The sequence below is a fragment of the Laccaria bicolor genome, genomic scaffold, assembly GCF_000143565.1.
Source record: "Laccaria bicolor S238N-H82 LACBIscaffold_8 genomic scaffold, whole genome shotgun sequence".
NCBI lineage: Eukaryota > Fungi > Basidiomycota > Agaricomycetes > Agaricales > Hydnangiaceae > Laccaria > Laccaria bicolor.
This window is the reverse complement of record NW_001889879.1, coordinates 1473638-1487893: the sequence shown is the minus strand read 5'-3', so window position 1 is coordinate 1487893 and position 14256 is coordinate 1473638. Positions and strand designations below refer to the sequence as shown.

Genomic DNA, 14256 nt, shown 5'->3' with positions numbered 1-14256 from the left:
CGTCCGATACCCCTAACAAGGAGTATGGAACGTATAATTGGTGTAATATGCCTCATGTCAGGCCGAGGGAATATAAGTGAGTGGGTTCTTCTCCTCCTCCAACTTTACGTTTTTATGTAATTTTTTCTAGATATCCAGGGAGGGAATATACATTGGAATACGTAGAAGTTATACAGAGGCACCATAAACGTACCCCCTACGCTTCCAACACTTTCTTCGAGGAATCAGTGAGTTGGTCGTGTGACGGTGAAGGGCCTATGTATGGTGTCAGAACGTACGTCTCCTCCATTCCATTTCCCCAGCTAAACCCATACTCAATCAATCAAAGCCAGAGAGGTCGTGGATCCGAAATAACACAGGTCCAGGTACTTACCTTCTCATCAAACCCAAGAATGGGTATAAATGATACTTTTCTGTCATGATCAGTGGCAAGCAAGCACGAACCCCATCAATCCATGGACGTCCACCGTTGGCCCAGGGTTCGCGGGCAGCTCGTGCCAGTTCCCGCAAATTACCGGAGAGGGCCTCGAAGACGCTATAACGCACGGACGGGACCTACGACAAGTATATGCGTTCCAATTAGGGCTCAGTCCGCAGCTCGATCCGAAGAAGGTTCAAATTCGTGCGTACTCCCCCTTCCTCCTTCCCTCCACTCCAACTGACGCTGCTCACATACCAAGGCGTAACAAACAACGTGATAACATCCCAGGTCGCATCAGGGCTCATTCGCGGTCTTTTTCCTTTCACAACCAACGCAGCGGCGCTCATCCAATCGTCGGCCTTTGATTCCCTCGAGCCTACCTACTCCTGCCCCAAAGCCTCTTCTATAAAAGCAGATTATACGACCGGAGCGAATGGGCAGGCATGGAAAGACCATTTGGAGCTGGCGAAACCTGTATATGCGCAGTTGGATAGGATATCGGGGGTTGAGGTGGGAGATGGGGCGGGGTGGCATGTTAGTTTTGATCAGTACGTGATTCTTATTTTTTCGTTTCCGTTTTCTTTGAGGCTGATGCCGTGTGTGGGTACTTAGCTACTACGACAATATGAGCGCCAAGCAGTGTCATGGGAAGTCGCTCCCATGCAATGTGAACGCCACGTCGGAATGTGTGTCTCAAGACCTCGTACGTTTTCTTCCGTCTTCCCCGTTTCTCCCCCTCTCATGATCAGCTTGCTAAATCGAATTAACCAGGCAAACACAGTATACCGCCTCGGAAACTGGGAATACTCCTACCTCTACCGAGACGCACCCAATTCAGCTTCGTACGCTGCCCTCCGGTACGGTGCGTGGGTTTTGGAGTTGAAGGGACACCTCCAAGCCAAAGTCAACGGTTCATCTCAGATGAAATATGTGCATAATGTACGTTTTCGTCTGTGGGGTTGTGATGGAAAACTGACGTGGGTGTTGAATATGGGAAGATTGCACACGATGGATCTATCGCGCCCCTGCTTGGTTTTTTACAAGTAGCGAATATGGTTTGGCCTGGGATGGGCAGCGAGGTAACTTACCTCCCCATTTTTTCCCTTTTTATCTCGAGCTCACTCCACTCACAGATCGTCTTTGAACTCTACTTGAAACAAAACCACGCCCGTTCCTATTATATCCGCGTTTTATGGGGCGGTCAGCCGATGAGGACGTCGACGCCTATGGGGGTGTTGGATATGGTGCCGCTTGATACGTTTTTTGCTTGTGCGTGCTGTCTATCTTTCTCTTTCTCTTTTGTTGCTGGCGGAGATTGATGAGGGTTGGCCTGTAGATGTTGATGAGATGGTTGGGTCGGGGGGTGATTTGTATGCGGGTTGTAATGCGTCTTGATGGGTTGGGGGTTATGGGAAGGTTTTGGGAGGTTCAAGCGCTGTGATTTGTATACGGCCGCGGGTTGCAACGCGCTTTGAGATTCTGTGGAGAGTAGTTTTGGGGTGGCAAAGCGCTTTCTTGGTGTACTTATTTCCCTTTTTTTCTCGGGGGGTATTTCTTGGTTGAAGATTTTGTCTGGTTTAGATTTTGAGCTCGGCGAGGATTTATGGTATGGATCGGAAGGGCGTTATGTAATACTTATCGGGCCATTTCGATAATATAGTGATTCAAACGACACTTTTGCTTCTCTTACGCAAACATCTTGTCCATTTTGTGTTCTTCAAGAGGATGTTGTCGGCCTTTCGCACACCGCGATCATGGTTCAAACAATCTTCGTGCTCTCACAACGCCCATTGTACATTTGTTAGAGCCATTAATCAGAAAAAAGGCAGGCAACGCATTATGTGAGTATTTGAATTCGAGGTATGTAAGGAGAGGGGAACGGGAAGTCATCATAGACAGTCTAATGACACTTCCCCCACCCCCACCCTTCTAGAGGTAAATGTAATCTGAAGGAGAGGGGAACGGGAAGTCATCATAGACAGCTAATGACACTCCCCACACACCCACCCCTCTCAGAGAGGTGTATCTGCCGAGGGGAAAGGGCAGTCATCACAGCCGTCTGGTAAGACCGCCCTGACGGAGAGGGACACGGGCAAATCACTGTAGACAGCTTGATGAGACTGCCCCCGCCCCCACCCTCCTCTCAGAAAATAAAACGATGATGGCGATGTTGAAGTTCATGGCGCGGAGGATCATTTCCTAAAAAGTGTACGATATGTACATGAAATCAATGACTGATGCCGTAACAGGACTTACTTGCAGCCTGACGATATCACCGCGAATGACTGCCGAATTATCGTCCGATGCAGATTGAAAAAATTCTGCCTAGTGTGCATGATATACCGGGTTAATGGTTGGTATAACACACGTAGGGAACGACATACACGCACCCCACGGTGGTCTGTGCCAGGTATATGACCGATGAAGGTGCCGCCATTGATAGTAAAATTGCTCGCATTACAAAAGAAACTTGGATTCTCTTCGTGAATGTTAATGCACATAATTGGGTACATAAATGAAGCAGAAAAATCACCTTCAGAAGGCAGAACGTAGCTTCCGGTTGACCGAGCCATAGAAAAATTTTCCTGTATAGAATGTGGTCAACCATAGAAGCAACAACCATTAATAACTTAATATGTACTTTGAATAGCTCTACAAAGTTGTCGAGCTGATCCTTCAGCGCCTTTTCAACCTTGTGATCCATCGGACGGCCCTTCTGGGTCAGGTGTGCCAAAATCGATCGCAGAAGCCTAGTAAAGAAAGTTGGTATGACAACCCAATAGTTCGCCGTTAAACAGAGACATACGACGCGTAGGCCTCCACAGAGATCACCAAAAATGTGTTCATCATGAGCGCTGTATTTGGTGGCCGAGATTTTGCTTCTGCCAAAATCCATTTCGACAATTCGATTGTTAAAAGTAGAATATCTTCTCTGTCGTCGTCTCTCTATCAAGGGAAAGTTTAATCTGGAAACCAGTCGCCAACTACAGACTGAAACAATACCTTTCTAAATTGTTCGATCTCTCCAGTGAGATCATGTATTGCTTGTAATAAGGATTTAAAATAAGAGTCCGTTCGCTCAGACTCAGCCGCAGGTATCTGGCGGGCTCGGGGCCGCCCAGTCAAAGACATAGCAAAGTAACAGTGCGCCTCAGGGAACGCCCCAAAGACTCACAACGATGCCGAGCCAATGATGGCGGCCTTCGAGTTGGATTTGTGTTGTTGTAGAGTTGTGGTAGAGGTTATAAGCTGGGGTGGATTTAGCTGTCAAAGAACGAGTACGAGTAGAAAGAACTCGGGGAAGTAGACCTGATACGCCGCCTCGTGTTCATCGCCTTGGTATCGAGCCACAAATAAATATCAACTGTAGACTTGCGCTAAACCTGTTTGAGAGTGGTCATGAGAAGGCAAAAATTGGGCGTTACATAATGGTGTGAGGTGACAACATTATAGAAATTGAAGATACCCCGTACTGAGACGCTTCCAACTCGGCATCGTACTCTGCCCTGCGATACGGTGCTGGGTCTTGGAGTTGAAGGTACGCCTCCAATGGCGCATACAACGCCGACGAAATTTTGTCATATCGTATGAGTCACGTGGTCGTGACGGAATATTACCCCGCATTGGCGCCTGTGACAGATGTCACTACGTAACACTCATTTATCTTATCTTATCCAGCGGACTCATTCCCCCTTTCCAGTTTGCGCTTACGCGTCCTCAACGTTCAACGGCTGATGCGTCCTTTTTAGCTTACGCGTCTCCTTTCGATTACGCGTACATACCCCTTAGCTCGTACCTTCCTCTATGTTAGCCAATCACTGTCCTTACATTGCCTTTTCCACGAGTCCCTTGCGACCCTCATTACATAACCACCCCTCCTATCTATTATAAAAAGGCCTGATGTATTTACTTAGGACTCAGTGAATTCAGTCGTTCAAACGGTCTAGTGTATCGAAACCGAGCGTCTGTAACCTACCAGTCACAAACGTCACGCTTCCGCTACAGCGCCGCATGCACTGCCAGTTCCCTACTTCATATTATATGGCAACAGGGAGTGGTCAGCTTCGTTTTCTCGGCAAACACCGTTATTTGTCCACTTGCCGAGTTGCTGCCGCGCATAATTATTACAAAATACTGTTTTCCCACGATAATTACCTTACTTGTGGCTTGTAAATGTGAAGCATCCACTGAAAACAACAGTTCTGAGAGTGCATCAGTGATGATGGGTACACCATTTCCTGTCTATTTAGTTTGGAAATTTGTTTGTCAGCTCTGTATCATGGTACTTAACCTTCTGAATTGTTTTACTGATGTTACCCAGCTCTCAGCCTGTTGCAATCTATGAGGTTCAATCCAGGTCAAAGGATTAGTAAAAAATGCATTGAAATTTTTTTCATCTCATGGTTCCATCTGCAGACTTTGAAAATTTTCAAACTGGTGGCAAGGTAGCTGAGAAAATCTTTTGAATATCCTTACTGCAACTCAAATTTAAGGACTATGGGTATGTATATTTCAATCTCTGACTAGAATTCACTCTACATATTTTCTTGTATTCCAGGAATTAATTGATGAGCTACTGTCCTTTCTTGCTAATGCTACTTCTCCATTACAGTCATGTCTTTACCCTCCATATTCACAGAGTAAATAAAAAATACCTCATTCAAAGTATAACACCTGGGAAAAGCAGTGATTTGAAAATGTACTAGAAGATTTATTCCCTTCTGAGTACTTGTAATTATCACAGGACTTACAATAACTTACCCCACAGAATTTCAATGATACTAAAGGCATTTTAGTTGAAAGTTAGCTTTTTTTATTGTTTTCTTCAGCATGAGGAGTGCTGCAGATTTGTGGTGAAGAGAATCAAATTACTTTCTTCAATCTTAACTGCTGAAGTTTGTTTCACCATTCTTCAACTTTGCACAGTGGCTGAAAAAGAACTTTGAATTTTGACTAATTTTTTGAACAGCATAATGTGACTGGCTGAAAGCTGGACAGTGTTGGTAGAACAATTTACATAGCAGAAGTATCATAACATAAAGATAACAAACAAATTTAAAAAGCAAATAGACAGGAGATTGTGTACTTACCATCTTCGACGCACTCTCAGAACTGTTAGTGCTCAACATTTTACGAGCTCAAGTAAGGTAATTATTGTGGGAAAATGGTATTTTGTAATAGTTATGTCCGGCACGCAACTCGGCAGGTGGACAAACAACGGTGTTTGCCGCGAAAACGAAGCTGACCACTCCCTGTTGCCATAATATTATCGTGAACCAAGGTACGACTTCACATAATATCGAAGTCTGTCTACGAGAGACTACCATTTCACACCTCGTAAGTTATCTTCTGTTATCTTCCTTCTTCCTCGTCGGTCGCCCTCTCAACCGACTAAATGATTTCGACTTGGCAAACACAGTATACTGCCTCCGACAGAAGACTGCTACCTATAATACCGAGACGCTTCCAACTTGGCTTCGTACTCTTCTCTGCGGGACGGTGGGTTTTGGAGCTGAAGGGAAGCTAAGGTCGCTGAAATGACAACGTAATTAAGATAGCATATATGTCGGAGGAACCCTCACCGACGAGTCACCGTGGAGTGGCGTTAATATTAGCAGCACACATGCACTCACTGCGTACGCCAGGCTTCTTTAGTGGTAAGGAGCAGTGATCAATTTCTCTTCCAGGTTGACTCCCCAAACCAGCTTTCTCATGATGTAAAGCATTGACTCTGAACGTATAAAGACATCATAGCGTTCGATACTCCACCGCAAGTGCACTAGCTTCCGACATGGATGCGCAATCCACTGTAGCCAGAGTCGACAATATCTCCCTCCTCCCATTAGCCGTGGGGGAAAGTGGAAAGGCCAAACAATCGTTTGATTCAGACACGTAAGCCTTCCTGTCCAGTGCAGCGTCTCTTGAAACTAATTCCCCGCTCTTACCCTCGAAGATGGCCTAAACATGTCGTCGTTGGCACGGAGTCAAAAGCAGAACTTGGGGTCAAGATTAATTGCGTAACCAATGACTTCCACCCAAAAAATATGTCTGTGATGTTGCCAGTGCAAGAAGGAGGTCTCCGAGCTTGGATGACTATTGCCGGAGCGTAAGATATTTCTCGTTTTACTTTGAGCAAACGTCTTTGATCTTCACATTTGCCAAAAAGTTGGATGATACAGTTCAGCACATTCGGGTGAGGTTTAAGGGTCTTGATTATTTTATTTCGCTAACATAAATTTTAGTTACGTTTATTCTTATGGAGTATATCAAGGTGAGTTTCCCTAATGATTTCGCGTCGGTGAATCCAACAATTCACGAATAATTTAGATTACTACACACGGATTTTCTTGAAGAACCATTCGCCGAGTAGCATTGCGTTGGTTCCTCTTCGCCGTATTTGCACCCATACTAATTATCAGTCCAGGTGGATCGGAAGCATTCAGCTCATGATGCCGCTTGCTCTCGGGCTAGTTTCTGGGAAGCTGTTTGACGCGGGCTATTTTCACCACCTAATTTTCTCGGGCTCCGTAATTTTCACAACTTCGTACGAATTTTAACTGGCTTCGATAAAACTCTTCTGACTGATCATATCGTTGCAGCCTTTTCATGGTGTCTCTGGTGCAACCTGATCAATATTTTCAAGTGAAGTTGCTGGGAAGGAACTTTGCAAAATATACTCATGTTTTTCGTAGATCATTTTGAGTCAAGGTCTGGGGATGGGTATCGGAATCGGGCTTGTGTTCGTCCCAACGACCTCAATTTGTGCGCATCACTTTAAGAGGCGTAAAGCCCTTGCGACGGGTATTGTCGTCAGTGGAAGTTCAGCAGGCGGTTTAGTTTTTCCCATCAGTTGATCCCACCTTCATTACTGCTTTACAATCGCCAACTAACATTTGATGCAGTGCTCAAGTATTAAGGGCTTTCTAATTCTGTTCAATCTACTGAAAACGGGTCCGAATTTTAGTCACCTCCTCGTCTCAAAGGGATATGCGAATGCCGTGCGATATACAGCGTACATCGTCCTTGGCTGTTTGACGATTGGAAACTTGCTCATGAGGAAACCACTTCCCGCTAACATACGGAAGCCGTCCTCTCCCATGATTGCGACCTTTCTCAAAGAGCCGGAATATCTTATGACCATTTTTGTGTAGGTGTCAGCGGCCTCCAAGAATCGGACTGTTTTGAATTTCTCCATAGATTTTTCCTCATGATGTATGGGATGTTTTTCCCAGGTGCGTCCAAGTGTAACAGCCTCTACGCTTCACAAAGGGAATAATAATTGAAATAATCAACTAACAGTTGTGTACTTGCAACTATACGCAGTCCTACATGAAGTCGACGGGAACCTTGCCTTCTATTCGGTTAGTGATCTCCTCCTGGGTCCCTTCAACAGCTAATATTCAAATTTTGGTCATAGTTGGCCATCTTGAATGCATGCAGCTGCGTAGGCCGCATTCTTGGAAACTTTTTCGCGGATACCTATGGTGCATGGAATTTATTGATTCCAACCACTGTCATCGCGGGTGGTACGATTTGGGCTGTTTTGGGAGTGTTCGTCATATCTTTCCTCGTCCTTTTTTTCCCCCTTTAGTTACTAGATATTTCCAGGCATGATAAAGCTACCCTGGTTGTTGTGGCGATGGTGTATGGTTTCTTTTCAGGGGCATGTTTGTCGCGTTTTTTTTCTAAAAAAGAATTATCACGGTTCTAATTAGATATTATTAGGGTTATCATTATCACTAACAGCACTCGGATCGCTCGCTCAGTCTCCGAGTGAAATTGGGTACGTGTTGATACTGGAACTTGCGCCGTTTCTCTTCCTTACAATTCGAATTTAGTGCCCGCACGGGTCTTGTATTGGCGATTGCAAGTTTAGGTTGCCTCTTCGCCGCACCAACGCAAGGCGCTCTCCTTTCTCGCGCTTACTTGTGGATTCGACCTATTGCGTTTTCAAGCGTAAGTACCCGCTCTCTCATGCAATACTCAGAAATGTCTTGATTTTCTGTGTAGACATTGCTTTTTGTTGCCGCACTGCTTGGGGTTTTGATTAGAAGCCGTATTGTCGCAAAGAAGGGCGTCGCAAGGGTCTGAGTATAATTGGGACCATGTGGCCTGCAGCATGTATAGACTATATAATTCAATCTAGGTGGTGACATCATGCGCCTCGTTCGCATTCGGTTACCTCGGGCGCTGAGGTTTTTCCGATCGGCGCGATGTCCTATGGAATGCCAGTCCCGGTCTATGTGGGATGCACTGATACCGAGTATAATCTGGCGAACTCGCAATATCGCTGTCGCAAGGGTGCGTCGCAATTCTTTTCGAATTTCCTTTCGCGTCCATATCAACCTGGACCGGATAAGAAAGTATCGTTAGAGCCGTAGATACAATGCGGGGAGCGCATGGGCGAGCAGGGAACATCTTCAGGGAATGATTGATTTGATCCCCGGACCGAATGAACGCCCTCGAGGTGCGAACGATGAGCAATCTTGTTTGCTTCGACGCGAGAGAGAGCTTCGTTTGCCTCGAAATCGTTAACCGCACCCCCGAGACCGACTTGGACAATGATTAGAGTTGGCATGATACCCTGCAATTGCAATAAAATCAGCGGTCGAGGTACATAGAGTTTTCCAAGTAATTACTTACAACTATTTGGATAAATCCACAGTCGAGGATCGCCTGGATATTCTTGATTAGCAAAAATTACACCGACATAAAGATATTCTCTCTGTACATGAGCTGTTGCATTTTTCTGAAACGCTAAATCAAGAGTGATGTAGACGGAGTACATTACTCCTGATTCTATCCTATCAAGATATAAGAGGGGCATTTCGCAGAAATCGTAGGAGTCGGACATACAGAATGGCGATGGATGTGTTGTATCGTCGAAGAAGGCCTTCTCCAAGGATTAGTTCTGCCTTCTGCGAGAGGTACCAGATCCTCCCAGCTTGATGGAAATGAGGACGCCGCATGGTATCGTCTAGATATTTGAAACGCACCTGTCAGGCCCGTCGTAATGACATTCAGGGTAAATGTCATAGATAGGTAAATCCAAGCATGATTAAAAAGAATTGACGAGGCTCCTTCAAAAATATAACCGCAAACTAGAAAAGAAAAAAATCGTAAGCCACTATTTCGGGGGAGAGGACTGGAGGAGTGGCAGACCTGTTCCAGCGATGAGCAAAATTGCGGGAGCAATGATGATATATTTGTTGAACCCCCAGACAACATAGCAGCGATACAACTTGAATAAAAAACTAGGTTGAGGTTCTCGTCTTTGAATTATCTTTAAATCCTTACCAGCAACGAGTCTGCGAGTGCACTGACCAAAATAAAATTTGTTGAGTAAGTATCTAATTTGAGCAAGATTACAACGTACTTGTTCGTCACAAACAACATGTATTTCGGGAAGAGCTCCGCGAAGGTCAATTTATTAGCAAGGAGCTTATTAAACACCAGATGATAGGTGTAGATGATATCTGCGGTCGCGAGAAAGAACATGATGATCGCGGACGCAAGCAAGACCCAACGAAGCGGTCTTTTCTTCCGGAGCAAGAGGTATGCGCAGATGAAAAATAAGATGAAGTAGATCCCTAAAAGAGAACTTGTAGTCAGGAAAGTCGGTCAAAGAATGGGGAGTACCATACGAACCGTAAAGGAATGTTTCGAACTTGGTGGGGCAAATTAGTTTCTTGTGATTCGGAAGAATTGTCGACTCACAAAGACTGCACCGATGAATGGGCCCAGTGTTGTCGGAAAAAAGCCATGCACTCCAATTTCACTGGAGGGAAAGAGTTGTATTGGAGGCCTCGCAGCATTTCGTGGAACTAGGATAGTGGATGAAGATATGAAGCGCCACACTATCTCAAAGTCTGTCATTTCAATAACGGGCTTGCAGTTTCTCTTGTCCTTTGGAGCCTCAAGGTAGAAACAAGAGACGGCAAGCGATGAGGGCGAAGTGGAGAGGCGATTAATCAGTATGCACTGATCCGGGGAACCTTAAGTACCTCCGGACACACCTCGAGCGCCAGCGTCATTGAATCCTATGGAAGCGCGTGTTGCGCCACAGTATATATTTCGATTTTTGGACAAGGTAGTCGAATATGGGGATTCGGCCTTTCAAAGTATGACATCTGAGTGACATTCACAGCCACCGAACTTGAAGGGCGTGTTTCGTTGGCCTCTTTTTTGTGTTGGGAAGGCCGAATTTGGGCAAAGATCGACCATGTGTGCAGCAATGAGGTGAAATGACGCGTATTCGGTCATCTTGTTTTGCCTTGACGTTTCGCGGGGAGTAGGGAATGAAGGGAAACACTTTATGGAACGTGCAACTTGTTCGACAAGAGAGAAGAACGAGAGTATGCTGTGCTTTTGTCAATTTCCTAAAGTCATTGAACTGGTTTGAACACTGGTGTACCAAGCACGGAGATAGATCACATGACGTATACACCTTTTGCCCCTAGCTCTCTTGGCTCTAAGCTCGTGCATCGGATATCCGCCTTTGAAGGAGATGAAGTCGAGGATACCCAAGTCCAAGTCTGAGAAACGAAGGAACCGACAATTTACCGAAAGCCCAACGCCATCAACGGGCCCAGAGATACAGGACGACCGCGCTGCTCGCATACAGTCATCGCTACAAGCTCTTGGTGCGCCACATCTGAGCCAGGAAGAGTTTTCGAGCGTCTTTACTGGGCCGTTCGCCGATATTCTTCTGTTTATCAACGAGCACATGAAGGGAAGGCAAGGGGTTGCTCGTTTAAGGGGGCAGATCCACAGGTAAGTACGCGTGGTTTCAATCGCTTCGCGTCTTGAACAATGAAAGTAACTTTTGGTTCGCCAAGTATGCGGGAAGAACGGAAGAAGTCAAACATCAGACGCCCGGACGACGCGCTGCGTTCTGTAGCGGATAAGGCGGCGTCTGTGCTCTCTGCTGCTCGGAAGACGACAGAGGTATGTAGGAGACAGGTAGACGAGAAGATGGCGTTGATCGAGGTCTCTCGTGTGTTGAAACCCTCTGCGTTTGCTGAGTGATACTAAAGTTTGGGGGATAGAACACAGTGTTGAAGCGAAACAAGCGGATTTACAGAGGAAGAGAAAGATTTTAATGATGTTGCAAGTTTTGGAGAAGCGGGAGTCCTTGAGGGTCAAAAGGTTTGAAGAGCTGGGAAGGCTGCTCGTCGATCTGAGGTACGTTTCTGGTATTGGCCTGAGCGATGAATTCACACTTAGACCGTTAGGACAGCTATGCAGGACTCTAAGTCGCCTGTGCGGCAAACGGCAAACCTGCCAACTACAAATGCTCCACTTTCTGATGGTTTCCGCCTTAATATTACTCGCACACGGACAAGCCATACCAGGGAGACCCTTGCAGTAGGTAATCACGCGTTTTTGCAGTGGTTAGTGGTTTACGGTTGCCCTAGAACTGGCAGGCGTATCACATCCGACTTTCACGGTTAATTCAAGACCGGAACAACCGTCAAGCAGAGACAGAACTTGTTCATCGGCTGAAGGAAGCCGTTTCAAAACGCCAGCCAGGATCCGATGCCGATGCTACGATGTAGGACTCCTCCCTTTGACTTGCGCAGATTCCAATGCAAAATAATAGAGAGGACCTAGGTGCAGTGGCTCGTACACGAGCAAAGCGGAAGACGCGTTATCGAAGCCAGTTGGCTAGTCAGCCAGTGATAACGAAGACAGACCTCCAATATATAGAAGAGGGAAATGTAAGTTATTGATTACCTTCCTTTGGCACCTTATTGACTCATGGGCAACCCAGAAAGCGAAAGTGCAACAGATTCAACTGCAACTGGATAAATCTAACGCCCTGACCTTTGTCTCGGAGCACCATATTCGTGTTGTAAGTACCTTGAGGTAACGCGTGATGGATGCTAACAACTCTCCAGATTTCCACTTTCATGGAAACTACGTCACATATTATCAGGTCTTCACTCGAGGAGAAGGGTGCGAAGAAGGACGGACTCGTCGACCAACTGATGGGCTTGATTTGTGCACTTCCCGCTGCAGAGGATGATCACTGTGAACAGTTTGCGCTCTCCGTAAGGGAAACCGTTGGCATGCGGGGAAACTTTGTGAGTCTGTCAACTTTGCATAATCTAGATGTTTTGAATGGATTTTCAGAAGACGTTGTTCGTTGTGAAAGAGGTTGAAAGGCTCATCAGAAAATGTGAGTTGCGCAACGTTGTTCCGCTTCGCCGCCATAGGAAAACTAAACTGCAATCGAGGTCACGAGCTAGAAACCTTTTTGCGTTCCGCGACCCTTGCAAATATAGCGCCAACTAGCAAGGACGATGATATACTTTTAGGTGAGTTTTCCGTCTTGCAATTACGTTGCGAAGGCTGAAATGGCAGATGAAGATAGTTATCACGCCGATGCGAAGAAATCGCAGGAGAGGGCCTCTAAGCTTCTGACTAGGAAGGTGGAAAAGGCAGAGATGGGTCTCTCATTAGTACAGGATATTGAGGACCTCATGCGAGAGACAAGGACGATTGTGGGGAAAGAGCTGTGATGTATACTACTGACAAGAGAATTGGTCAAGTGCATGAAGAGGACTTGTTCACATTCAACCTTGCCCGCTCCACCTTCTCTAGCTCCACCAAGTATGGGCAATCCAAATGCGCATAGCCACCTGCTATGAAGCTGCAAACGCCAGCATCGCCTCGTGCCAAGGCGATGAACACAAAAAGGCGCCTATCAGTATTTCAAGTTCTTTCTCCTTGTGCTCGTTCTTTGACAGCTGATTCCCCCAGTTTATAACCTCTACAACGCAAATCCAATTCAAAGGCTGCCATCATTGGCTCGTCATCGTTGTGAGTCTTTGGGGCGTTCCCCGAGGCCCATTGCTATGTCTTTGATCGGGAGGCCTGCCCGCCGCAGGCCTCCTGCTGATCCCGAGCAAACGGCCTCTCATTTTGAATCTTTGATACAAACAATACACGATCTCAATGGAGAGATCGAGCAATTTATAAAGGTATGATTTCGGTCTGTAGTTGGCGACTGGTTTTCCAGGTTAAACTTTTTGATAGAGAGACGTTGATGGAGAAGATATCCTACTCCCAACGATCGAATTGTCGAGATGGATTTTGGCAGAAGCACAATGTCTCTCACCAACTACAGCGCTGAGGATGAACACAATTCTGGTGGAATATGTGGAGGCCTACACGTCGTATGTCCCTGTTTAATGGTGAACTAATGGGTTGTCAACGCCAACTTCGTTTACTAGGCTTCTCCGATCGAATTTGACACACCTGTCCCAGAAGGGCCGTCCGATGGATCACAACGTCGAAAAGTCGCTGAGTGATCAGCTCGACAAATTTGTGGAGCTGTTCAAAGTACGTCCAAGTTATCACTGGGTGTTGCCTCTATGGTTTACCACAGATTCTGCAGAAATTTTTTTCTATGGCTCGGTCAGCTGGAAGCTACATCTTGCCTCCTGGAGGTGATCTTTCTGCTGCTTTTAAGCGATTATATGTGTTACAGCCGTTTGCATAATTCCGTGAACACCGAAAATTCTTTTTTTGGGCGTGACGTGACTTACCTGCCCAAAAAAGACATTTTCCTGCGTTCTGATAACTGTGCCAATGGCTCAAAATGAAGTGAAGAGTTACATTCATGACACCTTCACTACCTGAAGATCTGGAGCTACATACTTATGGTGGCTTAGTGCATTGGAGAGGGGTTAAATAAAGACCTGGCCCACTGTTTTATCAGGCTTGTTTGAAAAGTCATGCACAAAGGCTGAGAACATGGCAAAATATAACTAATCCTTTGACAAAAGGACCAGTATGCCTTCCATAATTGAGGAGGGATATTTTTTATA

At 45.9% G+C, this 14256-nt stretch overlaps 4 protein-coding genes across 4 annotated transcripts; 2 read left to right on the top strand and 2 right to left on the bottom strand.

Moving 5' to 3' along the window:
- Positions 1 to 2350: 2350 nt before the first annotated feature.
- Positions 2351 to 3916, bottom strand: LACBIDRAFT_293786 (uncharacterized protein; the record flags this gene model as incomplete). The annotated part of the gene is made up of 9 exons (XM_001879321.1): positions 2351 to 2403; positions 2429 to 2447; positions 2558 to 2620; positions 2678 to 2746; positions 2812 to 3006; positions 3063 to 3171; positions 3228 to 3367; positions 3597 to 3685; positions 3895 to 3916. 9 exons carry the CDS (start codon positions 3914 to 3916, stop codon positions 2351 to 2353), a joined length of 759 nt encoding a protein of 252 aa, XP_001879356.1.
- A 2296-nt stretch (positions 3917 to 6212) lies between these two features.
- LACBIDRAFT_318359 (uncharacterized protein) lies at positions 6213 to 8512 on the top strand (the record flags this gene model as incomplete). The annotated part of the gene is made up of 17 exons (XM_001879550.1): positions 6213 to 6313; positions 6375 to 6527; positions 6588 to 6614; positions 6664 to 6692; positions 6749 to 6797; positions 6846 to 6965; positions 7021 to 7063; positions 7114 to 7270; positions 7324 to 7330; positions 7386 to 7568; positions 7619 to 7653; positions 7721 to 7782; positions 7839 to 7972; positions 8030 to 8088; positions 8147 to 8204; positions 8260 to 8377; positions 8432 to 8512. The coding sequence occupies 17 exons, from the start codon at positions 6213 to 6215 to the stop codon at positions 8510 to 8512; spliced, it is 1416 nt and encodes a 471-aa protein (XP_001879585.1).
- Positions 8513 to 8762: 250 nt separating this feature from the next.
- Positions 8763 to 10297, bottom strand: LACBIDRAFT_318358 (uncharacterized protein; the record flags this gene model as incomplete). The annotated part of the gene is made up of 10 exons (XM_001879320.1): positions 8763 to 9005; positions 9065 to 9097; positions 9153 to 9225; positions 9278 to 9365; positions 9418 to 9522; positions 9584 to 9662; positions 9719 to 9740; positions 9798 to 10011; positions 10070 to 10088; positions 10139 to 10297. 10 exons carry the CDS (start codon positions 10295 to 10297, stop codon positions 8763 to 8765), a joined length of 1035 nt encoding a protein of 344 aa, XP_001879355.1.
- Positions 10298 to 10928: 631 nt separating this feature from the next.
- Positions 10929 to 13928, top strand: LACBIDRAFT_325881 (uncharacterized protein; the record flags this gene model as incomplete). The annotated part of the gene is made up of 14 exons (XM_001879549.1): positions 10929 to 11194; positions 11260 to 11368; positions 11505 to 11605; positions 11656 to 11788; positions 11839 to 11975; positions 12024 to 12141; positions 12195 to 12275; positions 12322 to 12507; positions 12579 to 12602; positions 12742 to 12927; positions 13174 to 13246; positions 13554 to 13602; positions 13660 to 13768; positions 13815 to 13928. 14 exons carry the CDS (start codon positions 10929 to 10931, stop codon positions 13926 to 13928), a joined length of 1686 nt encoding a protein of 561 aa, XP_001879584.1.
- Positions 13929 to 14256: the final 328 nt, after the last annotated feature.